At 61.9% G+C, this 26,343-nt stretch overlaps 1 protein-coding gene across 2 annotated transcripts; it reads right to left on the bottom strand.

Moving 5' to 3' along the window:
• Positions 1–232: 232 nt before the first annotated feature.
• Positions 233–26,343, bottom strand: CA5A (carbonic anhydrase 5A). 2 transcript variants are annotated; one of them, XM_080829135.1, is made up of 8 exons: positions 26,080–26,343; positions 23,257–23,454; positions 10,037–10,155; positions 8,264–8,359; positions 8,075–8,137; positions 3,496–3,651; positions 1,051–1,149; positions 233–463 (listed from the first exon to the last, which is right to left on the bottom strand). In XM_080829135.1, the coding sequence occupies exons 1-8, from the start codon at positions 26,234–26,236 to the stop codon at positions 461–463; spliced, it is 891 nt and encodes a 296-aa protein (XP_080685261.1). In that variant the 5' UTR covers positions 26,237–26,343; the 3' UTR covers positions 233–460. The 2 variants fall into 2 exon arrangements, with proteins under 2 accessions (XP_080685261.1, XP_080685260.1); XM_080829134.1 differs by having other exon boundaries at positions 233–1,149.

Raw genomic sequence — 26,343 nt, 5'->3', positions numbered from 1 at the left:
CTCACCCTCGCCGTGCAACAGGCGGGACGGTCATGCTGGGAGACGACACGAGGACTTGCTCCTAGGTGGCCACCAGAGGGGAATATTTGTGACACTGTGAGCGTAAAATTGGCCTTTGCCATCAGGACGTTCCTCAGCCGCACAGAGGAAGGAAGGTCTGACCCCGACTCTAAGATGGGTGAACGCTGGGGACGGGACGCCAAGGGAAAGAAGCCAGACGCGGGAGCACAAATACTGCACAGTTCCGCTTGTGTTTTACTCCAGCACCGTCGCAGTCCAGAGACAGACACTGGAGGGGCGGCTGCCGCAGGCTGGACTCGGGCAGGGGGCAGAGTTCCCGCTCTGAAGTGGGCGCTGGGGTCGGGCGGCGGGGGCAGCTGCACACCGTTCTGAACGCAATAAATGCCACGGACCCGATCACTTGGAAATGGGTAAGATGGTAAGTGATGCCGTGTGTGTTTCACTATAATTAAAAAAAAAAGCAGAAGGACCATAGCTCGATGGCACCGGGTCCTGAGAGGCCACACTGGGAACCCTTGGGCCTCAAGCAGGGAACGCAGGCCACCTCCGGGGGCCGGGCAGGCCAGGAAGCCGTGGTGGCCTGCCAGCTTCCCGGCAGAACCCGTGAGGGCTTCTACCCTCTGGAGCTGGGAGGCAACAGACCGCCGTTGTGCCAGCCCGTCTGGCTTGTGGTCATACGTCACGGCCGCCTCAGGACACCGAGACATCCAGGAGTCTGGAGGCCGGGAAATGCATGTGGGTCCCCGTCCCTCTGTGTGTGGAGACACAGAGGGTGCCTGTCTGAGATAAGGTTGCGTGGACGGACAGGGGCCGGGCTGGCAGCCTGGGTCAGCCATCAGCGGGGGCTTGCTTGGGCCCTGCCGTGGGCCCCAACCTTTCCGTTCCCCACCCCACTGAAGCTGCTTTGAAGTGGTTTCCTTTCCCTGCAGCTGAAGAGCACGGGGACTGGAACAAGGATCTCTTTCTCTGTTTAGCGTCAGAGGTGACATCGGCTCAGATGCCTCCCATGGCCCGGAAGGAGGAACGGACCTCGCGGTTCATCAGGGGTTGAAGTGGACGGTAGTTGTCCACCATGGACCGTTCTTCTTCACCGAGTGCAGAAGACAGGAGCGTGCGGAAGGCAGCCAGCTGTAACAGAGAGCAGCCAGAGTGGGTGGGGTGCAGGTGCGGCCTGACCCAGCTGCCATGCGGCCCTCCTGCCCTGTGCACGCGCGCTCCGCACCCCACCCCCGCCCCAACGGGCTGAATCAGAGATGGCCGCGCATGGCCAGCACGAGGTGGTGGAGGGGACAGGCGAGCGTGGTCATAAGAGGCATCAAAGCTTCTGCCTTGGTCTCCAGTACCCTTGCCCTGGACAAGCCAGCTGCCATGTTGTGAGGGCATCCAAGGGGCCCCTGTGAGAGGTGCCGAGGCCCCCAGCCAAAAGCCAGCACCAGCGCGCCGCCGCCGACGCCACTTTGGCCATGAGCCTCCAGCCCGGCTCAAGCCTTCGGAGCCCCCCCCAGACATGTGACTGCAAGGTCACGAATGATCCCAAGCCGGAACCACCCCACGTTCTGACCCCCGCAGCTCTGGGGGATGCCGGCAGTGACTGGGAGTCGCCACACGGCCACGGGTACCCAACACCTGGAGCCTCGGTCAAGCGAGGAAGAGCGGGAGGCGGTGACTACAGACTCGCATCTCGCCGGAGGAGCTGCCAGTCCACTTCCGGTCACCTCGTTTGTCCTCAGGGTGCGCCGAGGGGCTCCGCGAGGGTCACTCGCAGGTTCGACGGCCCAGGGAGCTGGGGTTGTGTCTGCACAGCAACCGCGCGGGGAGCGAGCCGGCGGCTGCCCCAGAGTCGTGGAGGGCATGGAGGACATCGGCTCCCGGGGCTCAGCCCTCGGTGCGCTGCAGGGCTCGCTCAGGAAGGCAGCGTCTCTCCACCGGCCCCCGGGGACAGTCCCACTCAGCATTGCTCTGTCACACGTGCCCCCGTCTTCAAAGGGTTACCTCCTGTTTCTCTCTCCCCCAGACGGCAGCGCGGACACCGTCCTCAGTGTCCGTCGTCACTGCTTCTGCTGCTACCCGTGTCCCACCCCCTGTGGCTGCCATCCTGGGCACGTGCGGGGGCTCATGACAGGTGCGCTGAGTGACAGGAGGGGGCTGGGTGACCAGGGGCCATTTCTCGACCAGCGTCCTCCTTGTGTCTCTAACGGTCCTGGTGCGGGAGAAGACGGGATCGTTCTGCCTTCCAGAGCAAACAGCGTCATTTGGGGACTTTTGCCTGAGAGGATATTCGCGGCATCGTGATCCCGGAGCCTCGGGAGGAAGGTGCGCGACGGGTGGGGAAGGCCTGCCCTGCACGGGGGCGGCGGCCGCGGCGGCGAGCTTGCTGCATGTCTGTCTTCCCCGGACTCCCAATGCCCAACACAGACAGGCTGTCCCCGCGTACTCAGGATTTCCAGAAAAAGGATGCTCTAGGTTTTAAAAATGTAAGCAAGTGATATCCTCCCACTTTGGCGGGTTGGGGTTGGAGGGACTATTTGGAAAAGGAAGAGGAAGGAAATGAGAACCCTGCAAAAACCCTGGGACAGCCAGCGTTGACTTTCTGGTGTAAGTCTGTGTGCGAGATTAGGGCTTTGCTCCGTGAGCACTCGTTCCCCTCCCCGCCCCCCCCTGCCCCACGGACCTCAGCCACCGGGACCTGCTGTGGCCAGTGGGATGGGAGCTCGTGGGGTCTGTTGGTCTTTTGCATTTCTGTCATGCACCATGGACTCAGCTCTGGGTAGCCACTGGTCCAAGGAGCAGGGACACACTGGGCCCGACCCAAACCACCAACACCTGCCATCCACAGCCAACCCACAGACCCACAAGCAGGAAAAAGAGATGCTTGTTAGGGGGTTGGGGGCTTGGGTTGGGGGTGTTTTGCTAAGTAGCATTATTGTAGTAACAGCTGACTGATCTAATCATTCTGGAATCTTCTCTCAACGTATATAACTTAGTACAGCCTGTGAGAGGGACCTCAGGAACCTCGATTGTTGTATCGTCCCAAGTAGTGGGACAAACTCAGAAATCTCTTCTCCTCCAACGATCCTCCCTCTTCCGCGGCTTTGCAAAAGTCACCGACATTCTCCTTCCTCGGTTAGTTTGTTCACCTGCAAACACCCACGAGGTCCCGTGACGGGGACCCATAACCCGGTTCTAATGTCACTTCTGTTCTTGTAAAGTAACTCTAGCCCGACGCACACCAGAGCCAAGCCCCGACCCCGCTCGGCGGTCTGTCGTCAGGGAGACTCGCCGAGTCGGAATTCGAAGCCCCTGAAATCAGACAGAGCCCGAGTGTGCCGGTTCACCGAGCTCCCGTTTCCGCCGGAAAGTCCTTCTTGCGGGGGAACATCCAAGCCACGCCAGACAAGGAAACTCTGACCCTTGCTCACAGCGGCTTCGCGAGGCTGCAGTCCCATCCCCCACGCTGGTTCGGGCCCCGCTCACCTGGTCCTGAGCCACTTCGATGGGCTGCTTCTGGATGATCCAGGTGACCGACTCGCTGAGCGGAGGCGTGGTGAGGGAGCCCGGGTAGGTCCAGTAGTCCCGGCAGGCGGGCAGGAGGCGGGAGGGCTGGAAGGGGCCCACGGCGGCCCGCGCACCCTGCGAGACCAAGACCACAGACAGCGTCATGTCTCAGGCAGAGACAGGGGCCGGGGCCGGGGGTGCAGGCAGGAGGGGGACGGTGCCCCCTCTTCATCCGGGCGACAAGGCCTTCACGGGGTGAGCTTGTTCCTGGGATAAAGACCGCGAGGCCGCGGCTGTCACCGTGGAAGGGGGAAGACGTGACCGTCCTCGGCGGGGCAGGGACGCCCGCCCATCACATACTTACAGTTTCCTTTTCCAGTCATTCACGTTCGCGCACCTCCGGTGTGAAAACGCGTCAGTGTTGGAAACGGTGGTAAAAGACGCACGTGACGTGAAACTGACCACCCTAACCGCGTCGAAGCCTGTGGTTCTGTGGCTCCAAGCACGTCCACGTGTACGAACACCACCACCACTTGTCTCCAGGACGTTCCCATCTTCCCAGGCAAACTCTGTCCCCATCAGACACCCCCTCCCCACTCCACACCCCCCCCTACTTCCCGTGTCTGGACCCGACTCCTCCTGGGGCCTCTATGAGTGGGATGCGCACGGCGTCGGTCCTGCTGTGACGGGCTGACCTCGCTCGCCGCGGCAGGTGTCCGCACAGCCTTCCCAAAAATCCGCTGCACGGACGGACCGCGTTTCGCTTCTCCGCTCATCCCCAAAGAGAGATTTGCTTTGCTTGCCCCTCTGGGCTATTGTGAGTGATGCCCTCGGGAACATGTCAAGACCTTGCTTTCGCTTACTGGGGGGACATATCCAGAAGCGGACGCACTGGGTCCCACAGTCATTCTGTGTTTAAGTTTTTGAGGAACCACCAGACTGTTTCCCATAGTGGCTGCCCCAGAAAATACTACACTTCCTAGACAGTTGGTGTTCTCTTTGAAGCAGGCTGCCCAGACCTTTATGCCAGGATGCTCCTCCTCTGGACGCTGGTCTCGGCTGCCGAGTGTCAAGCTCCCTTGGCTGCAGCCAAGGGGGGGCTCCCATCAGCGCCCCCCTGCGTGGCAGGCTCTGGTCAGGATCCATGTCTACTGTCTTTCCAGCCTTCATCAAAGGGTTGGGGAAAGCTGCCGCTCTGTTCCGGAGGGCGCGGATGGGGCAAGACCTTCCTTCATTCGCCACAGCTACGCGGTGTGCACCTTACTGTATGTTAGGCATGGGGTCGGTGGGGGACAGGATCAGACGGAGAGGACAAACTACCCACGTTCATGGGACTCACCTTTTACTGGAGAAAATCAGATCACACACAAAGTAAAATGTCAAGTCGTCCCCACCACGGTAAGCATGATGGAGGAAATTTAAGTGGGGCTCTGGGATCAGAAAGGCAGGGGGGTAGGGACTGTATGTTAAGAGGGATGGTCCTCAATGCCTCATAGAGAAGGAGAAGTTTGAGTAAAGACTTGGAGGAGGTGAAGGAAGAGGCATGAGAGTCTCTGGGGGAAGAGCCTTCCAGGAAGCGGGCAGGGGCAGTGCGAAGGCCCTGAGGCAGGGTGTGGCCTGCAGGACTTGACACAGAGGCCACCTGGCTGGAAGGAGTGAGTGAGAAACCCAAGCAGTCAAGAGGTGGGGGGCAGGGAGCCTGCAGGAGGGGATACCCTTGCTTCTGCCCAGGACTAGGGGTCCCCTGAAGAAATCTGCCGACAGGGGCAGGAGCCCTGGGGCCGTGATCGGGAGGCCACTCAGCGCAGTGCGGGGTGAGGGAAGGGGAGCAGACAAGGGTTGTGTTCTCCAGCCAGAGGCCCTCCAGCAGGCTGTTGCTCAGCGACGGAAGGATCTCTTGGGGTCCCTTGGGATGGCAGGCCCAGGACAGTGGCCCCTACTGCTCTGCAAAGTCAGGGAGACAAAGGCCGAGGGGGCAGGCCTGGGACAACACCCCACTAGCCAGTGCCGAGGTCCCAGACCTGCAGACCGGGCCCAGGGCGGGACTGCGGGAGGGCGTCCAGGCACAGAGTGGACACGCTCGTCCCCGGGGAAGGAGGCCTCCCTGCTGGCCCAGCCCTTCCCCCTGCCTTCAGACACAGGAGTTGGGGCCCCAGCGGCCCGACTGTCCCCTAACTACTGACCCCCCAGTTAGACACGCAGCCCTTAGGCAAGGGGCTGGATGTGCGGACAGGAGCCACTTCCCCCCACCCGCCACCACCACTGCCCGCTGCGCCAGTCCGCGCACCGTGGGACTCCTTGTCTCGCTACTGCCCTGCAAACAGCGGTATGGAAACATTCCCACAGCACGGGACCCCCTCGTCCAAAGCTCCCCGCACTCTGGCTCTCAGGACGTTCGCGGATGGACGCCTGCCGCCATCCTCACGGTCAGTGTGGAACGGCCCCGCACTCAGAAAGGAACCCCAGTCACGCCCCTGCCTCCCCCGTCCACACTGGCCGCCCCCGATCTGCTTCCCATGCCCTCGGATTTGCCCGTCCTGGACATTTCCTACACAGAACAAACTGCTCTGGGACCTTGGGGGCCAGAGTGTCACTCAGTGTCACGCCTTCAAGGTTCCCGTGTGGGGTGGCGTGTCGGGACTCCCAGTCCCTCTCGAGGCTGATGATGTCACCCTGCATGCTCTGGTGACATCGCGAGGGAAGGAGGTCACAGGTGAACTTGGGACAAGACCCAAGAAGTGCCGGGGTGGGGAGTGCTGAGGCAAATCCACGCCCCCTCCCCCTGCCCCCCACAGGCTGCAAGGGCCAAGCTTCGGACCCGCTGCCAGACGGGTTTCTACTTTGCTGAAGAGGAACGTAGGGTACGTAGAAGTGATCTTCCCAAAGCCACGTAATTGGTGGCAGTGCCCAGACGCTGCGGGAGCCCGTCCCATCCCAGCGCTGGCTGTCCCTCCTTCCCGGGGCCGCAGGAGTGGGGGTAGGGGCGGCAGCTTGAGGCGGGGGCCGGCGGCATCCCCCGACCGCCACTTTCCCGCCGTAGAATGTTGGGAGGATCCATGACTGTGCGTTTGTCAAGACCACAGAACGGTAGGCCACGGAGATGGTGTCTAACGTGGCCTACGTGAAGAATGGCTCCAGATGTTGGGGGCACCCGGCACGGGGCGCAGAGCGGGGCCTCCGAGTCTAACTGGGTCTCCACCCCCCAAACGCCCGTGAGGCCCAGACGCCCGCCCCACAGGCTGGTCCTTCTCGTCTCCTCATTTCTCTGGTTAGGAAACTGAGGCCAAAGTCGAGTGTCAGGCCCAGAAGTGAGGCCCAGGTGGTTCCCCCCGTCCCCCTCGCTGACACCCCTTCTCCCGTGCGGCTTTCCCAGACGGCCCTGGGGGACCAGACGCGCTCCAGAGCTTCCGTGGAAGGAAAGCGGACCCCGGAGTAAACAGCCCCTTGTGGCCGGGTCCTTCCCTTCCCACCAAGAGGTGGAGGCCACGCCGTGGGGGAGACGGGCGCGCGGGGAAAACAGCCTCGGTTTACTCTGGCTGCGGACCAGCAGGAAAGAGGCTGCTCCCGGCACCTTGACCTTGGGAAGTTCCTGCGCCTGCGGACAGGGCAGCAGCGGGGGATCTGGTCTTGGTCCCGCTGGGCCGGCCCGAGGTCAACATCAAGGGGAACACACCGCCCACATCAAAGAGACCCCGCGAAGCCGCCGAGGAAGGGCTGGCCCCCGGCTTTCATCTGGAGCCGCTCGGGCCATTGTTGCGACAGGTCCGGGCCCATCCGTCCCCATCCAGGGACCCCCGGGACTCCTCAGGTCCCGGAATTCTTTTGTTAGGTACCAAACAAACAAACGACATCTCTTTGGAATTTCCATGTGTCCGTGGAAGTCCTTTCTCAGCTGCTGCTGGAGAAAAGCTACATTGTTGTCCTCTCGTTTTGAGCTGAGCTCCGTGCACCGGGGGATGGGACGGGAGGGGAGCCGAGCGCGGACGCCCTCGCTGGGCGAGCGGGCAGGTGGGCGCAGCTTTCTCCCTTCCCGCGGCCGCCCTGGTCTCCCGGGTGGGGAGCCCGAAGATCCCGCTGCGGGGGTGTGGCAGGTGGCACGCCTGTGGGCACCCCCGAATGACAGTTAGGTATTTACTGCCGTCGGTTTTAAGACAGATTATCCTGGTAGATGCCATCACCCGGGACACGTCTAAAGATTCTTCCGAGCTGATCCGTTAAAGGAAAAACGCTACTTAACGAATAGTGCCCGTGACGGGCGGACACGGCAGAAACCTTAAGACGCTGCCTGAGAGGCTGGGTTTTGGGAAACTCAGACAGAGTCCAGCACCCCCTGTACTGAGGAGGGAGGGGCCCCCGGGCGGCGGGGACGTCAGGGACCACAGGCGTCAGGGAGTGAGCTCACTGGAGACACGCTGGAATGAGCCCGGGGGTCCCAGCCGCAGGATGGGCCTCAGACGCCCCCTCGGCCAGACCCTCCACCCAACGGATCTCTTGTCCTTGCGAACGAGCCATCCCTCCAGCAGGCGCGCTCCTCTGGCTGGGCCGGCTGCCCCCTTACCTTTAGCTTTATTTCCGGCAAGACTCGCACCAGCTTCTGCAGCTCCTGGTGCCGGGCCCCCAGCTGCACGGCACAGACGGGGACGGCCGCTGGAGAAGGCGGCGGGCGGGCGGGCGGGCGAGCCCACTCCCCACTCCGCGGCCGGGGGTCACCTGCTTCACGGGGCGGGGGGAGCCCGAACAAAATTACCTTTACAAACACGCCTATCACGGCCACGCCATTCTCCCCCATTACGGCTTCTTTGTAATTTCGGTATTTCACCGAGTTCCAGTGAACTAAGTGCAGCTGCAGGAGAGGAGAAGGGCATGACGTTGGTCCCGACGCGGCCAGACCGCAGCTGCTCCTCCTTCCCCGGCCGGACCCGGCGCCCACGGCTCCGTTTTACCGGTGCGACTGGATTCAGGTGTGTGGCCTGTCTGGGGCTCCCAAGCACGGAGAGAACCGCAGAACGTGAGGGTTTGGGCGCTTCCGGTGGAGGGGAAGGAGGCTCGGCTTCACGGGGTGAGATGGGTCGTGGTGGCGGGAAGGTGTCCTCTCTCCCAGAGACCTGAGCGAGGCTGCCAGACCGGCTCCGGGACGCTCATTTAAATTTGAATTTCAGATAAACAACGCCCAATTTTTAATGTGACTATGCCATCCGAATTGCATTTTCTCCCCATGTCTGTCATTCTCTTTGGAATCTCATCTAGGCCCCTATTTTCCGTCCCTCCTCGGGTTTAGCCGAGCCCAAACTCGGCATCAGGATTGGCCCGCGGGCAAGGATTTAAATGAGCGGCGGAGGATGGCCGGGGAAGAGGGGAGGCCTGGCGCCGGGGCCTGGCTTGGGCTCCGTGTGACGTCCTCCCGAGGCCGAGCTTGGCCCAGACCAAAGAAGGGGCCCGGGTGTCTACACAGAGGTCCTTCTACGGGATGAGCTGGGCTAGAGGTCTTTCTGAATGGCGACCCAAGCCCCAAGTCCACACCAACAGTCCAGAAAGCCCTGCAGCTTGTCGTGGCCACCAAGACCCTCCCCATGCAGCTGCTGGGTTCCAGGGCTGGGGGTGCCTTGCCAAGGGTGCGGGGGTCCGCGGGTACTCCAGTCGGGGCGTTGGGCCCGGCTGCAGGCAGCTTCCGTGAGAGACCCCAGCTTCGAAGTGGGTTTGCCTTCCAAACCCCGCGGGAAACGGACGCCCCCACATGGACCAGAGGCATGGCCAGGATGGGCCCGACAGCCTCAGCTCGGCTGACTCAGGGAGAGCCGCCAGCAGGCCCGGGCTCTGGTCTCGCTCCCTATGCAGTGACCTCTTCTGTTAAAGCCTCGTTTGGGGGGCGTCGGTGGGTGGACGGAGGGACGGGAGTGTGGAAAGAGGAACGATAAAGTGAATGCGGCTGGCTGCTCACCATGGGATCTGGGGTGGCGGCCTCACAGGGTCTCACTGAACAGCTCCTCCAGGGCCGCTAAAATACTGGTGTGGTTCCCTTGCTGCCCTGTCAGAGCTACGAACACCAACTCCTAACATTTATCCCTACTGATTTTCCCTACAGAGTCTCATTTTGGAACGAGGCCAACGTCCTGGCCTTTCAAGAAAATGATCTCTGTTTGTACGGATTTTCAGGTCTCCGTCAAAGGCCCCAAGTGCCTTGAAGGACCGGAAGCGTCTAGTCCATAACTGACCAGCAACGGGCACGTGGCAGAGGGAGCGACTCTTGAATCCCAGTGGCTGACCTTGGCAAGTCACAGAGCCACTTAGAACCTCGGTCTCTCCTTCTGTTAGACTAAAGTGTGAATGGTACCCTGGTCTTAGGACAGCTGTGTGACTGAACGCATAGGGCGACCCACTGTTCCAGTCTGAGCCCCCAGAGTCCCGTGTCCCGGGAGTGCTCCCTTCCTGGGCAACCGAGCCGGCCGGTCACCCTCCACCCTCCATGCGAGGCCACGACGGAGAAAGCAGCCACGTAGCTGCGGCTAGCACATCTACCAACCTCTGCTGGGTACACGCGGCCGTCCACCGTGTGCTCCGAGCCCCGCTCGTCCGTCGCTCCCCAGTGGAAGTGGAACTGCTTCAGCCTGTAGTGGTTTTCCAAGGGGCCGCCGCGGATCCCTGGAAAACAAGACCAGCGGGACTCGTGTGTGAGCGTGTCTCTTCGTTGGACTGGGTTTTGCTGGGAGTGCGTCGAACCACACGGGGGTCACACAAGGTCCCTCGGGAAAGAGTGATGTCCTGCGGAAAGGACAAACCGGAAGGTGGGCCCCGTGGGAGGTGGGACTTGTCTGTGTTCACCTCCGTCCCTGGCCCGGCCCCAGCGGGGCAGAGCGCGTGCAGAAGCCGGCGCTGCCACCAGGTGGCGGCAGGGACCCCATTCCCTGCGGGGCGGCCAGAAGCCAGAGGAAACCCTTTCCGAGACTCACCCCAGTCCTAGAAGGATTCCAGAATTTTCTTTAATCTAAAAAAATGGGGACACCTGGGTGGCTCAGTTGGTTGAGCAGCTGCCTTCGGCTCAGGTCATGATCCCAGCGTCCTGGGATCGAGTCCCACATCGGGCTCCTTGCTCAGCAGGGAGCCTGCTTCTCCCTCTGCCTGCCACTCTGTCTGCTTGTGCTCACTCTCGCTCCTCTCTCTCTCTCTCTCTCTCTCTCTGAAATTTAAATAAATAAATAAATCTTAAAAAAAAATAAAAAATAAAAAAATGATGTCTTCTGAATGAAAAAGCAGCAGCTGAAATTCCACCACCGAGGAATCCCGTAAACTAATATATACTGAGCGAGACGTTCACGAGAAGAAATTCTGAGACGGCACGCTGCCTTCTCCGTCTGCGCTGACCCGCAGGCGGCCCCCGCCCCATGGCGTCTCTCTATGACCAGCACTTACTGGTAGGCTCTCTTCTAAGTCACCCTAAGTACCCGGCGTGGCCTCTCCGAGAGCTGTCAGCAGACAGGAGCGTCCGTGATGGGGACCTGGCTCTTTAGCGTCCCGAGTCCAGGGTGAGGCTGAGAATCCCACGGGCACGCCTGGCCTGGCTCTGGCCGCCGTGGCTAGCAGATTTCCATCGGTGCTGCTACTGACAGAATGGGGACTGCGATGCCCCTTGCTTTTAGCTGAGGTGGGCTCGCGGCCGCAGGGCTGGGGTGCCAGTCTGGAGACCCCCAAACCCCGGCAGACCCCAGGCCGCGGTGCCCACACTGGCTCCCCTGTGTGACAACGTCGGAGGCCGCTGGCTGGCGGGGTTTTCAGTCCTGTTTTGGCCATAAAAGGTATAAGGAGCGGCGCCCGGGGGGCTCAGTGGGTTAAAGCCTCTGCCTTCGGCTCAGGTCATGATCCAGGGGTCCTGGAATCGAGTCCCGCATTGGGCTCTCTGCCCCGTGGAGAGCCTGCTTTCTCCTCTCTCTCCGCCTGCCTCTCTGCCTCCTTGTGATCTCTGTCTGTCAGATAAATAAATTAAAAATCTAAAAAAAAAAAAAAAAAGGTATAAGGAGCAGAAAAGGCTGAATGGTAAAGTTGAAACCAGATTCAGTTCAGGATTCTGCTCACCGCTTTCCTCACTCGAAAATGAGGGTTGTTGGTCTCGGACCTCGTCACGTTCTCGTCTCGTCGCAGGCTGCTACAGTTTCAGGAGGTGATCTACTCTCGTGGGCGCACACACGTGAGTTATACCTCAGTTTTTAGAAATACACAGAGAGGAGCACATAAAAACATCCTAAGTCCCAAAGCCTGAATCTCTCCGCGGCCACAGCACGGGAGCGTGAGGGAGTCGCTCCGTGGACGGGAAGGCCTCCCGGGGGTTGGAATCACCAGGCTTTAATGGAGATTTTCTGTGGCTCAGATGACAAAGGGGGCTGACTTTTCTCCCCTGGAGGGGAGATGAACTTGAGCCCACGGGCATAGCCGTTGTGCTGCACCGTAACTTACCAGGAGAGGGCAGGCGGGCTGCTGGGAATCCCAGCGACGGGAGCTAGGACTTGAGCCCAGGTCCAATACCAAAACCCACCACACCTTTTCCACTCTGTCCTTCCAAGCAGAAAACACAGTCTTGGGAAATCATAGGACCACAAAGCCGGGCAGTGGGAATCTTTCTGCTTGCTCGCGTCTGGCACCTTCTATCCGTGGTACGATGGGGCTTTGTAGCACTGGCCAGCCAGAGACCACGTGCCCCCAAATGCACCCATTTGTGACCGTGAGGCAAGCCTGAGGGGTGAGTGTGCGGCTCGTCACAGCAACTTTCCTGCAGGAGGTGCCCCGGGCAGTAACATGCTTACCCACGCAGGCTGACATCGTCTTTTCTAGAACCAGAGTGCCAGACGGCAGGAATGACGCCTAGGCCTGCCTGGGCTTGTGGCTTACCCCTGCCTCACCTTCACTCTCTGAGCCTCAGCCCCCCGACCTGGGCAGTGAGGGTTGGATAAACAGAGGCGGTGGCGGGAGAGTGCCTGACAGATGGTTGTCATGATGATGATGACGCTGGTGACTCTACGGTCATGTAAACTCGCAAGGACTTGACGTCATCTGTTAAAAAACTCCCAGCTGGAAGCTTCTTGTGATCCCTTCCTGCTCAAGCACCTTAGAGTGCTCTGTAGGCTCGTGTGTCAGGTCTCTGAACGCGTGATACCAACTGTACGAAGCTTCAGCCCACCCTAGCTGGACGCCTCTAGAGCCCTGCCGACAACGCCCTTGCAGAAAAATCTCCCAGGTTGTCATCATCAGAGCCAGGGGTGGGAAGCCGCAGGGACGGGAGGGGCTTGTGGGCGCGTCCTCTACTCCTTCCTTTGTAGGTGGAGAGCTACAAGGTCAGGAGCCTTTTCCAAGGTCTCCCTCCGCACAGGACTGGAGCCCTTGGACGCGGCCTCGCACTCTTCCCACCGTGAAGCTGCCCTGATAATTCCTTGCTGATGCTGACGCAGTCTCCCACCAGCCAGAGTCCTGCCCATCTGCTTCCGCAGGAGAATGAAGCGTGGACGGCCACCCTTTGGCACCGGGGGCTCTGGCCCACCTCGGCAAAGAGGATTCCCGTTCGCTGGGGCCTCCAAGACAGGTGTCTTTTTCGGGGTGACATCTGGTCCTTTGTTAAGGAAGGACAAGATCCTGGGCGGGGGACCCGCGAGCTCCTAACCCCCCCCCCGCCCCCCGCCAGCCGCAGGAGGCCGTGGCACCACCCTAGCCTTATCTTACACAAACACAAACAGAGATAAGCAAAACGTGAGCTTTCTAGGTGGCTGAGTGAGGGGGCTGGAGGCTGATTTATAGCCTGGGCGGGGCTGGAACGATGCCCTGGGGCAGCTGGGTAGAGACAGGAATCTGGCACTTTGGTGGAGGCAGTCCTGGTGTCCCTGTCAGCCTTTGAGTGCACCCCAGGAAGAGGAAGGGCAGACCAGAAAGCACAGCTTTTCCATTCCAGTCACCCAGCGACCCACCACAGGCCTGCTTGAGGGTCCCCTCGGCTGGGGCAGTGGGGCTCCAGCCAAAAAGCCTTTCCTCCTGGGAAGGTTAGGAACTCAACTTACGGCGGCCCCAGATCAGATGATCTCAAGGTGACTTTTCCTAATGATGGTGCAGTGTGCAGGTAGTTTTCTTTGATAAGACAATTCACAAAGGCAGCCTGATTCCGGACAAGGGGGCCTTCGGCTCACCAGACCCAGCCCCCAGCCCCGGGTGCCGGGAGGACAGGTGCGTCGCCCTGAGCAGGTGCGCGGAACTGCCCGCGCCGAGACCCTCCCGACAGCCGGGACGCTCCGCACGGAAACGTGCTGTCCCCGATGCTGTTGCGTCGGCCTGCAGCGGTCACTGTTGATGGGCATCTGCCTGGAACTCAGTGCTCTCCACCAGAGAAGCTGACCTTTGGAGGTCAGCTTAAAATAAAGGCAAGAGAGGTTTGAGACGCTCTAGTTAGTTAAAACTGCAAAATAGCGCAGCATCGCCAGGTACTTCCATCCTGTCCTCGGTGCCACCCCGGAGCTCGCTAACGTCCCGGGGCTGGGACGCACAAGGACGAAGGGCTTGCCTGTGTTGCCTGCCCTGGGAAGGTCTCTGTCACCCTCCCAGGGAGCGGGAGCCACCGTTGGCGGCCGGCGCGTGTCTGGCTGGTAGTTACGTGCTGAGATCCCACGTACTGGCTCCAGGCTGAAGGCCGGGCCGACCTGGACTCTCGGCTTTCGCGTGGCTCAGCTTCCGAGGCTGTTTTTACGTCTCTGCGTCTCTCCGTGGCGCGGCCCCGGGGGCCCAGCAGGGGCTCGGCCAGCGACTGTGTTCTGTGTTACCCTTCCTGGCATCAGCCTGCGTCCCCAAATGATCCCCGGCACCACCAGCAGAGCAGAGACCTGCAGAGACGGGAAGTGGCCGCCGCGATGACCACCGGGGTCGGGCCCGCGCGTCTGGACCCCGCGGGGCAAACGTGACTGCGGAAAGCGGTGGCAAGAAGGGGCGCGGCAGCCGCGGAAGCACAGAGAAGGCACAGGGTTCATTCGCTCAGCAAATGTTCAGGGAGCTGGTCGGAGGTGCCCCGTTGAGGACTGAGCATCGAGCCGGAGGGGACGGAGAGAGAACGGGGTAGAGGCCATCCTGCCCTCCTGCCCTCGGGGAGCCTGGGCTCCGGGGGGCAGGCGGCCGTGCGCGGGTGGTGAGGACAAGCCGTGATGGTGGGCGGGGGGGGGCGGGGATGCTCCGCACGGACCTTCACTAAACACCTGGGAGGGCCTCCCTGAGACGGGGGCTTCCGCCCTGAGGATGAAGGGAAAGATGCTGTTAGCAGGCGGCCGGGGCCGGTGGGGGAGAGGCCAGGCCACTGAGCCGGCACAGACCGAGGCCCACGGCGTGTGTGCAGGGCACAGAGGGGCAGGTGCTGTCGTGGCCCCGTCGGGGAGCCCCTGTGGACAGACCAAATGTTCCGGTCTTTAAAAAGGGACGCGTCACTGTCACGCAGGTTTCAGCCAAGGCCATCAACTGTGCGATTGCTCAGCTGCCCTGGTCTGACCCCGGGGGTCTGCTCCTGGGTCGGCCTGTCAGGAGGAAACGTGCTGTGTGTGGACGGAGCCCCTCTCCGGGCCGGGCTGGCTACCGTGGAGCAGAACCCAGATACAGCCGGGATCGGGGAGGCCCAAGAAGCCCACAGAGGTTTCCCCTGCAAGGCCCGAAGGTTCACCGTGTCTGTGGCCTTCGGCATCTCCTTCCGAAGGTCCCACACGTCATGTTCCCAAGGCCTCGCCGAGGCTCCCTGCCCGTCTCTCCTCTTCTCCCCACTCCCCACCGGTCTCTCCCCTGCCTGTCCCTTGCCCCCGACCGTCTCCGGGTCCCCCTTGTTGTGCTCTACAGACTGTGGTTGGTCGACCCTCGTCCGGTGCTCCTGGGGGCCGTGCACACGGTCACCGGCTGGCGGGGGAGCGGCATGATCCTGGGGACGGCTGGGGGCCGGGGATCAGGGCAGGAGAGGAAGATGGACGAGCGCGGGGCGGAGGACAAGAGGGCAGACAGACGGCCGTGGGCTCGGGGGCCTGGCGGGCGGAGCGTTCTTCCAGGTGGGTTCTCATTCCCACTGAGTGGCCGAGGGACAGGCCTGGAGAACCGCGCCTCCCCTGACCTCCATACTAATGTCTCTGCCCCCCCAAATGCCCACGCCCAGCCCCTGAGGACAGAGACAGCAGGTAAATCAGGAATGAAGTTGGAAGATACAGTTTTAGGAACTGGATGGACAACTTACAAATTTGTGGTAGAAAAACTCCCCCAGGACAAAAATGTGATGATCACATTCTCTCATCCCGGTCAAGGGGGGACATCAGTCCGTGGTCAGCCGGCGTTGCCACAGGCCTGCTTGTGACCGCACAGGACCTCTTCCCGGGGTCCCGTCCTCCCCTCTGTTTACGCCTCCTGGCAGGCACCTGGCCCAGCACCGGGGTGTGCAGTGGGCGCTGACCTCGCTGTCGACGGCTCGTGAACTTCTCTGCTCTCAGGACCCAGGCCCCGGGGGGGATCTCTTGGCACTGGGGGTGGTGACCAACGGTCATTCAGGGGATCGAATTCTGCTATTGGCCCCGCTTTACAAGTGACTTAAAATCCACTTTGAGGGGCTCCTAGGGGGCTCAGTGGGCGAAGCGTCTGCCTTTGGCTCAGGTCACGATCCCGGGATCGAGCCCCGCATTGGGCTCCCTGCTCAGTGGGGAACCTGCTTCTCCCTCTCCCACTCCCCCTGCTTGTTCTCTCTCTGTCAAATAAATAAGTAAAATCTTTAAAGAGAAAATTTGAAAAGCATCCACGTGGATGCGGGAAGGGCTTTAGTGCCTGATGCCTTACTTGCCCCTTACTGTCCCCGAGAGTGACCCTCGGGGGGCTGCCCACACGTCAGGCCCGGTTGAGTGGGGGTCACTCAAGCACCTGGAGTCCTGGGCTGCAGGGTCGGGGCCAGAGAGCGGGGAGACGCAGCAGGGCCCGCTGCTGCCTCTCGGCGTTGCCTCTCGGCCCTCTCCATACTCCCTCTAGTGGAGGCAGAGCCTCCCGGGGAAGCTTTCCTGTCCGGCGAAGGGCAGGGCATCACCCAAGGGATAACTCAGCTCGCTGGGTGCCGCGCGCTCCCCAGGACCCTCTTTAAATCCCCCAAGCCGGGCTCAGATCTCCCCCTTCCAGAGGAGGAGACTGAGGGTCAGAGAGCTCAGGTGGCGCGTCAGCGCTGACGACAGACCGCACGCGTTCTCTCCCTCCTTCTCTCTACCGCCCACCTCTGCCTCGGACTGGGACCCTCATCCGGGGGCTGTCGTCCCCCTGCACCTTCGGCAGTCACCGACCTCGGCGCGGAGACGCAGTGTAGGGCCCCGCCCCCACCGGAGACGGGCGGCATGTAGGGACTCCCTCACCCTCCGCGTCTGTGCCCTGCACTCCCCTTCGCAGGTGGACGGGGCCTGCACAGGGACTGGTGCTTCAGCTCCCCTGCCTCAGGCTCTGCCCCGTGAGACCACAGCCCACTGGCTCCTTTGCCGTGCACGGCCGACCGCCAGCCCGCAGCCCTGGGCTGAGCGTCGGGTGAGGGTGTCCCCTGTCCCTGAGTGGGAACAGTTTCCGTTTCTTGGGGTACTTGTGAGGATGGAATGAGATAAAACCCACACCCAGCTCAGCACGCGGACTGGCCGACCCCGTCCAGCGGGGGTGACTACGGCGACCAGCACCGGGGCGGGATCCGGGCCACAGAACACGTGTCTCCTCAAGTGGACGCCCCTGCTGAGTGCCAGTCGGGCGGGCCGGGTGGGCGCTGTCACCCCTGATGTAAGGGTCGCCCTGCGGGGCTGGGGCACGGGGGGTCCCCAGGTCAGGCGGTGTGTGCGTGGGGAGGGGTGTCCGACGGTAGACGCTGCCTCTCCCGGGTTCCCCCCTTGCTCCCTCCCCTCGTGGGAAGCTCTCCCCCGCCTCCCTGGCCCTCAGCGTCTCTCCTGAATTCCTTGGAAGACCCCGCTGTCTCCGCCTCTGTTCTTCATCAGCGCTGGCCTGGCCGGCGCTCGTCTCCAAGCACTCGTATCCCTCGCCCGCTGGAGACCGTGCTGGAACCTTCCGCGCCGACGGAAAATGTCTCGGCCTCCTGGTTGTGTTGGGCCTGAGTTTCTGGCAGTACCTGGCGGAGGGACCCGGCCCGAGCGATCCCGGACTCTCTTAACTCTCCACGGCGTAACTTCCCCGCTCCGAGGCACTTCCTCGCGTCTGTCCGGGGCCTTGGGGGGGTTATGGGCACGTCTCCTGATTCTCAGCTTCTTACCACAAATGTGTTTTGGCGCGTCCCATTGTTCAGGTGCTTTTTAAATTTTCTTTGCTCCTGGCAGTCCCCAATTTCCAGCGGACGTGAGCGAAGACAGAAGGTGTAGAAACGGGGGGAGAGGCTGGGCATCGAGCTTGGGACAGGGGTGTGGGGCCTGGGAAGCCGAGTAGGAGGACGGAGAGAGGAAACTGGGCTTTGGGAGAATGACAAGTAAAGTAAAACCAGATTGGCCTGGGTGGACGCGAGCCACACGGGGAATTGTCTAGTAATTTACATGGCCAGGGAGAGACACCCAGATCATTCTTTCGGTCTGTGGCTGGGCGGGGTGGGCCCCTTTGAACCAGACTGAGAAGGTGGTGCAGAAGCCAAAAAGTGGGGGTCAGGGCCAGGTCAACACACAGGCCTGGCTGCATCAGGCCCAGAAGTCTTGGACTCTGAAAGCCCCCCCCCCCTGGAGTCCGGGGTGGGCCGAGGTCCGCTCGGGGTCGGCAGCAGCACGTCAGGCCCCCGGGTGAGAGCGCGGAGTGCGCCTCCCTGCCCCGACCACCCTCACTTCTGGGCACAGCACCTGGCTCCTGGGCCGGCTTGTCCTCAATCGCCGTGAGGGCTTCAGCGGTCACGCTGGGCTTTGAAGATCAGCCCTGGGGCCCGAGCCACACAGCTGTGGGGGCAGAGGCCCGGTCTCGCTCAGCCACTCGGTCGGGAGGGGGAACCAGAGCAGCGGGCGCCGTCTTGGCTCCCCTTCGGGCATCCCCAGCCTGGGGGGACTCCACCAGGGCGGAAGCAGAGCCACGGGGAGGATCCCGATCCCTCCAGTCCTTGAGGGGTCCTCCCGCCACCCCGTCCTGCCACCCGACCCAGACACACCCGGGACTTCCCAGGATCTGAGCCCAGGCGTGTCCCTCTTCTTTGCTTCCACCGGCCTGAGTGGAGTTTCTGCAGCCCCAAAAGAAGTCGCGCCCTGTTCGGAGGACACCGCCCTCGGAGTCCGACGGTGCTGGGAGCTCGAAGCCGGCCGAGTGGGAGTATTTCCGCCCGGGAAGGGGGCAAACGCTACAAAGGGTTTCCGGTCGCTCCCGCACGTCCCGGAAGGCCAATCTCGAACATCGGCCAGTGTTTGCAGAGCCGGTTTGAAAGGCCGGTCCCACGTGGAGGACGGACCCTGAGTTTCCAAGCACCAAGCCCTGACTGCCCACCTCTGGGCTCCGTCTGCCTCGGGCCTCGCAGACCTGCCACTGCCTCGCGCTGGGGCGGACAGCACGGGACGAGGCGGTCCCCGACACGTGTACCCTTCCCACTTCCTCTCTCCCCGCGCGGCCACTTTTCTGGCCGTTCGGATCAGGGCTGCTGGAAACGAGGGCCAGAAGCACTCATCAAACCGACCTAAGCGAAAAGGAGAGAGTTACTGGTGCGGGGGGCCGGTCCGCCTGGGGCGCAGCCGCCGTGAGAGGCTCCCGCGGTGGCTCTTCTCCGCCTCTCGGCTTTGCTCTTGCCTGGAGACCGGGGGCCCCGGTGTACAGCTGAGCGCGGCACAACCCGGGCAGGAAGGGCTTCTCTTCCAACATCTCCCAGGAGAACTCTGGCGCTCAGTGGTCTGACTGGAGTTGCACGCCCGCCCCTGGACGGATCCCTGAAGCAGAGGCGGCCGTGTGGACAGGCCATGCCCAAGTCGATGAGCAACGGTCCGCGTGAAAATTCAAGAGGGGGAGACTTTTAACCCAGAGGAGGCTTTGATTTGTGATTTTAGGGATAATTATGATCTGTAATAGTGTCTTTTGCCAGCCTCATATCTGACCCCGATCTCCCAAAGGACACAGAACGTCCAGAGTCCAAGACACACGTGCCGTGAGACGCCCTTACAACATCAGAGCAACAAATTCACCCTTGACCGGCACAGACGCGTCCCGCCCCTCCCATCCCGCGAGTCGGGGGTGGGCCGCTTGTTGCTGGCCGAGGGATGGCAGTCCCAGGCCGACCCGCTGCCCACGGGCCCTCCCGTTGGGGCGCACTCACTGGACACGGACTTGGCTGGGCCCTGAGCTGGCTGCTGGCTCTCTGGGGACCTGACCAGGAGCCCAGAACCTTCTTGCCAGGTGCTAACGCTCTCCTTCCTTCCGCGGGGTCAGCACCTATGGCTTCGCGCCTGGTCTCTGTGGATGCTGGGTACAGATTTTCCCACAGAGGCTCGTGCTCCCAAAATTGCCTTCTTTGGAGGACAGAGAATCCCGTCGCGAGGGCTCGGTGGCCTTTGGCCATGAAAATCTCTGAGCCTCATTTTTCTTAATCTGTGAAATGGGAGCAAACAGCCGCCTCACACAGTCGCAGGAAGGACAGCTCAAGTCGGCGCGAGGGAAGCACAGGCAAGGAGAAGGGGCCAGGGACGGGCGGACGTGGTGACGGGACGCCAGCTTCCCGTGCGCAGGAACCCGGCTTGCACCCGACCCTTCACAAGCCGCCCTTCCCTCAGCCTCTGTTACCCCTTGAGGACAGTGAGGACACTGAGCTCTCCACTGTGGTGTCTGCTGGGGCCACACTGTCATTCACCGGATGGAGGTGAGCCTTCCTACTTCCAGCAACGGCATCGTGATGTCCGCGGGGACCCCCACTTCCCCGAGCGTCCCGGCGCTCTGGGTCTTGGGCACATAGGTCAGCATTCCAGGGGCTCCCCTGACCGAGGGCGGGGTACGTGCCATGCTCAACCACCAGACCCTTCCCCTGGGAATGTGAGCGACTCTGTCAAATGTCTCTTAGCACACACAGAAGCCCAAGCCTTCACAGCTTTTCTATTTTGTGACTTAAAGGAAAATAAATCTGCTCTACAGGAATCAGAAAGACCCATAACTACGCGTAATAATCCCAGGAGAGGAGCATGAGCCCTGTGGCAGCTCGTCCCCAACCGCATCCGTTTTTCTCTGAGTTATTAGTATATTCCCGTAACTATTAACCAAGTAATGAAAGTTCAGGCACTGGGGCGCCTGGGGGGGCTCAGATGGTTAAGCCTCTGCCTTCGGCTCAGGTCATGATCTCAGGGTCCTGGGATCGAGCCCCGCATCGGGCTCCCTGCTCAGAGGGGAGCCTGCTTCCCTTCCTCTCCCTCTGCCTGCCTCTCTGCCTACTTGTGATCTCTCTTTGTCAAATAAATAAATAAAATATTTAAAAAAAAAAAAGTTCAGGAACTATCACTATTCATTTTTTTTTGAGAGAGTGCGGTGGGGGAGGGGCAGAGGGCGCGAGAACCGCAGCAGACTCGCCGCTGAGCGCGGAGCCAGAGAGCCCGGAGCAGGCAGCTCGAGCTCCCGACGCTGACATCAGGACCTGGGCTGGAATCAAGAGCTGGACGCTGCACCGGCCGAGCCGCCCAGGCTGCCCCAGGACCTGGGATTCTTCATTCAGTCTTTTAAAGTTGCTGCATAAAAATTCTAAAAATGATTCAAAGCCCATTAAACCTGAAAATCCGATTTTAGTTTGCTCCTTGGGAATTTGAGCTTGGCAGAGACCGACAAGGGCCGAAGACAAGCCGGCGCCCCGAGCAGACAGGTCCGTGCCCTGGGCCGGCTGCCGTGCCCCCCGGGTCCCCGCGCGGCTCACCCTCACCCTTAGCCCGTCTCATCCTTCCGGGAAGTGCCTCCGTGCAAGCGTTGGCCGGCGCTGCGTTCCGGTGCCCCGCGCTCAGCAAGCCCCGCGCCGTGCAGGAAGTGTCGCGAGGGGTCCCTGCGAGCAGCTCTGGGCACACAGGCAGCCGCTCACTTCTTGCCTTGGGGAGCAGAAGAGAGTCGCCTGGAAAGGCGGGCCCCGCTGTCTGAGAAGCGCCTCACAGGGCCCGGCCCACGCCGTTCCTGTGCCTCCGGCCGGGCCTCCGCCCGTCGTCCAGCCCCTCCCCGGCAAGGCTGGTGTGCGACCTGCGCATGGTTCCGGGGGCCCGATGTGGGCGCTGTACTGGCTCAGGTGTCTCCCGGGCTGGATGACCCAGAATCTCGAGACGTCCAATCCCAGGTGTGACGACAGAGCCAGGACACGGGGTGGGGCGGACCTGCCCCGACAGTGGAGGCACACTGGCCGCCCTGGGGCCTGCGTTCGGAGATGCCCCATCCACTGTCCTGCTGCGCACCGGGGGGAAGCAGCCAGAGCGGGTGGCAGCAGCCCACCTTGGGAGCTGGTCCTTGCCACGCTGTGCGAGGCCGAGTGCTTCCCTGCGGTGGTCTCACTTGTCCGCCCTGTTCTCCATCCCCAGGGGAAGAACTGGGGGCTCGTTTGGTTCGTTAGCTCCCCGCCCGGTGTTCATCCATCAGCTGGCTGAGTGCCTGTGACGCTCCCTATGAAACAGTCGTCTGCCCTTGCGCGGCTCATGTCCTTGCGGGGCAGCGGGTCCCAGACTCCGATGACGGGGCTTGCGGGAGGGGATGGGCGGAGGGCTGGCCCGGAAAGGACCTGGGACTGGGTGGGGTTTGGGGGTCCCCAGGTGCGGAGGCTCCCCGGAAGCACTCCCGAGACGCCACACACAGCCGCCGCGGGGCTGGGGTAATCACGGAAAAATGACACAAGCTAGTCGCAGAGGGAACTCGGGCCGCCCCCGGGGCCTCGCTGTGAAGTCACGGGGGACACATGGACCTCCCCCAACCCAGCAACATTACACGTGTGAAGTAATGCCCTCTGGGGACACCCAGAAGACCCCCGGTGCCTAAGGTTTTCATCAGTGGCGGGTCACGGAGGACGCCTCTGCCGTTGTGTGTCGTGGACGCCGATCTCCGCTCCCGGAAGGAGGACAGACGCTCGGCCTACACAGGGCTCACGGGTATCAGCATGTGCTGAGGGAACCCCCGACGCAATCCAACAGCGGCCCGGATACAAATGCCTTCCCAGCCCCGACAGAGCCCCTGTCCCACACCCGGTGAGCATCCTGGGGAGCCTGTGAGGGCAGGGTCCACACGAAGCCCTTGGCAGGGTGCTGAGATCCGCACAGGGTCGGAGACTCCTGGGGCCGCCCTCATGGCCTCCCTGCCTGCCTGCCCCAGCCCTCCCCGGCTACACCCTGCGCTCCTCCCCGCCATCCCCTCCCCCTCCCCCCAGCAGCTGGGCGACCATGAGACAAAAACCAGCGAGGGTACCAGGCTCTGGATGGCTTGCCCCGTCGTCGGCACAACTTTCTTCTACCTCTGCCTTTAGGCTCCGTGGCCGCCTCCCTTCTTTCCCCCCGCCCGGACCTGCGATGTGCCCTGTACTATGTCTCTATGGGCCTCTCCTTTCTTCCTGACCGGCCCCTGGAATATCCGGCGAACGTCAGGGGTGGGCATTCTAATCCTGACCCTGAGCACCGTCTCCCTGTCCGGCAACGCTGAGACACCTCTGTTCCTTGCCCCCCAAACACTGTGCATAAGCAAAGCCCCGGGCCCCTTCCCGGCCCAGCATAGCCCCGCTCTCGGGCTGGGACAGGAGAAGGGGAAGGTGCCCCCATCCACCTCATCCCCCGGCCGCGGGCTCACCTGATTCCTCGGCCGAGTCGTCGAATTCCACCTGGAAGAAATAGCCGGTGTTCCAGACCTGCAGGCAGCTGGCCGCGGCGTAGGAGACCCTGAGGGGCCGCAGCTGCGGGTCGTAGACGCTGTCCCTCCAGCGGATGTTGACAGGGGACTGCCGGGTGCCTCCGGGCACAGAGGCCGGGCCCTTCCAGAGGGGGTGCCCTGGGGCGGAGAGGAGGAAGGGGAGGCCTTGCTGAGACCTCGGAATTATTAACCCCACAGGGGAGGCAGTGACCCTTGCAGACGAGCCCCTAGGGGAGACAGCCGTCTGGAACTGGCCCGACATGGAGCCCAGGGGCCACCGGGCCACCCAACAGGTCTGTCCACGCGTGCGGGGCCCACGCTCTGTCTCCGCTCTGACCATCCACCAGCACCGACTTCCTGGCGCTATGCTGATCTGGTTTTGATTCACGGTTATGGTCACGGTGTGGTCACAGGGAGTCCGTGCCCGCCCACCAGGCAGAGCCGTGGACATCTGCCGTGCGGGCCACCTTGGGGCCCAGGAACCGGGGCTCACCAGGCCCTGCAGACACAGCCTGCTCTCCACCAGCCTTCTCCCGCTCACCACGGACACGTGGAGGACGACAGCCTAGACTTTTGTCCCAGCTGCCTCCCGCTGTAACTCAGCGTCGCACCGGCAGCCTGGGGTCGTTCTCTCCCCAAAGGCCCCCTGAGCCGGCACAGGTCACGACTGCGTCATGTTCACGGTACAACTCCGTGAACCTCCCCGGCCTCCGTCCCTGCGACAGGGAGGCCGGCGCGGAGCTGGGCTGCACGCGGACCTCGCTGGCCGCTGGACGTCACGGACGTGGCCCGCGTCTCTCCGGAGACCGACAGAGGCGCCCGGCGGGGAGGAAGCCGAAGATTCTCCCTCTGACCCATAGTCGTTCACTGTCGGGCCCTGAGAGCCCAACGCCCCGCACGGTGCCTACGTCATCGACCCCGTGACCTCTGGCCTCGTGGGTGCTGGATCCTCTCCCATACCCGCCGGAAGGGGAGTGCAGTGCAGTCGTTTTGAGAGAGAACCAACCGCCGTGTAGCTTCACTACAAGCCTACGTGACAGCTGTTCTGCTCTGTTAGAAGTCGTGTTGTTTATCTCGTACTGTGTCAGCTTGAACTTGCCGTGGACGTGTGTGTTTAGGAGAGAACAGAGTCTGTAACATTCCACGCCATCTGCGCTTTCGTGCACCTGCTGGGGGGCCCGGAGCGGATCCCTGCGGAGAAGTGGGGGCCACTGTGTTTGGGAACAAACTTGTTTTTCGTCCCCCAGGGAAATGTGCTGCAAACTCCAGTACACAAAACACCAGACCGGAAGCGTCAGTGACCGAGGAAGCCCCCTCTCCCTGCTGGGCAGGACGTACTCCACGCATCATGGTCTCTGGAGTAAAACCTTGGGTGCCTGGAAGCAGCCCGGAGGCCAGGGCATGGGCGGACTTGGACGGAACATCACTGGGTCCTTCACGCGTGTGTGAGGACATGCGAGAATGTGGTTGGTAGTAGTTAAAAACTGGGTACCACCTAAGGTCCCCCAACAGGGTAGCACGGGGCCAGCATCGGCAAGGTGCCTGGCGCCGTTCTGAGCCTCCACATGCCCGACCTCAGGTCTGTGTCCAACAGCTCTGTGAGAGAAGTGCTGGGATGACCCACCTCTTACAGGTGATGCGACCGGGGCTCAGAGAGGTTAAGAGGCTTGCTGAGGGGCACACAGCCAGGATTCCGGTCTAGGCGGCCTGATGCCCTTCCCGGTCGAACCGGTAGTAGAGCGGGGCTAGGTGCAGAGGGGCAATAGTGCAGATGTTGCCGGTGAAGACTAGGGGAAGCCAAGGGGCTGACCAACATGCACAGAGGGGTCACTTTTTTTTTTTGAGAAGTCTTGTGAATGTGTAGACCTGTTCTAGGAGCACGGAGGAAAGCACCAGAAGGCTGAGCTCTCAAGGAGACAGAAGAGTGGCCTCTGGGAATTGGGGTTGGAGGGGGCACCTGTGGCAGGGCCGTGGCTCTAGGGTGGGGCACTGGGTTTTTCATTTCTAGCAAGTTCCCAGGGGGTGACACCGCTGCCCATCCGGGGACCCTCTCTGAGTACATCTCCGTCATGTTCACTGAGAGCCTGGTGTGTGGCAGGCCTTCCACACCTGTCGTGCCATCTTCACGTGACCCCGTGCGACGCTTAGTCCGCCCCTCTCACAGGTGTGGAGACCGGGGCTCAGGGAAGCCTCTGACCCCGCTCTCACCTCTGCCAGAGTCGCTTCTCCCAAGTGCCCACACTCAGGAGCTTCTGGCTCAGAAGCCCACGTCCTTTCAACCGTCCAGACCCGGAAAGTGCTGGTATTTCAGAAGTGATCTTCGGAAGTGACCTTCCCGCCAGCTTTTTTTTTTTTTTTTTTTGATGGGGGGACATCTGAGACCCAGAAAGGGAGAGGCATGAGTCCAAGGTCCCAGGGCGCTAAGGACGGGTGCCTCCAGGGTGGGGCCAACGGGGGCTGACTGTGGACAGAGCTGGTTCCATGATCTGTTTACGGCGTTGTTGCCGAAAACGTTCTCTGCCAGATGGGTTTTGGAGCGGGGGTGGGGCGGGATGTTCCTAACAACAGCCCAGTTCGGGGGGCGCTTCCCACCTTCTTCTTCCATGGAGCTGAGGTGAAGGGAACTGCCCAAGGTCACCCACAGGAGAGGAGAGTGCGAACCTGAGCCCAAGCGGTCTGGTCTGACTGCTTCCCATTCTGGAAGACACTATAGCATCAGCCAAACGTCAGGCCGCATCCGGGGAAACCCCAGGATCTACTTACAAGCGTCACCCGGATTCCTCTGTGCGCAGGGGCCCTGGGAGCAGCATCGCTCTGGCCTTTGCGGATGACCGCGGAGGGCGCCCCACATCTGCGTGACCGGGACGGAGAAACCAGAGGCGTTCCGAAGGCTCCTGCCCAATACCGGGGTCCCTAGCATACTGGGTCTGCTCCCCACGGACCCCAGTAAAAGGAGGGTGATTCTCCTACTATCTGGTCTCGCTTGGAATCAGGGTGACCGTGCGATGGGGCTGGCCCACCCCTTTG

This window comes from Martes martes (assembly GCF_963455335.1).
Source record: "Martes martes genome assembly, chromosome: 17".
In the NCBI taxonomy this organism is placed as follows: Eukaryota; Metazoa; Chordata; class Mammalia; order Carnivora; family Mustelidae; genus Martes; species Martes martes.
Note: the sequence above shows the minus strand (reverse complement) of the source record. Positions and strands in the feature narration are given on the sequence as shown.

Bases quoted from the DNA above. Each gene is read 5' to 3' on its own strand.
- CA5A (XM_080829134.1), bottom strand. From the start codon at position 26,236: ATGCTAGGGACCCCGGTATTGGGCAGGAGCCTTCGGAACGCCTCTGGT. The intron at 8,138-8,263 runs GTAATTTTGTTC...TGTGCCGTGCAG, and splicing joins TGATAGGCGTGTTTGTAAAG to CTGGGGGCCCGGCACCAGGA. The intron at 1,150-3,495 runs GTGAGCGGGGCC...TCTCTGTTACAG, and splicing joins TCGAAGTGGCTCAGGACCAG to CTGGCTGCCTTCCGCACGCT.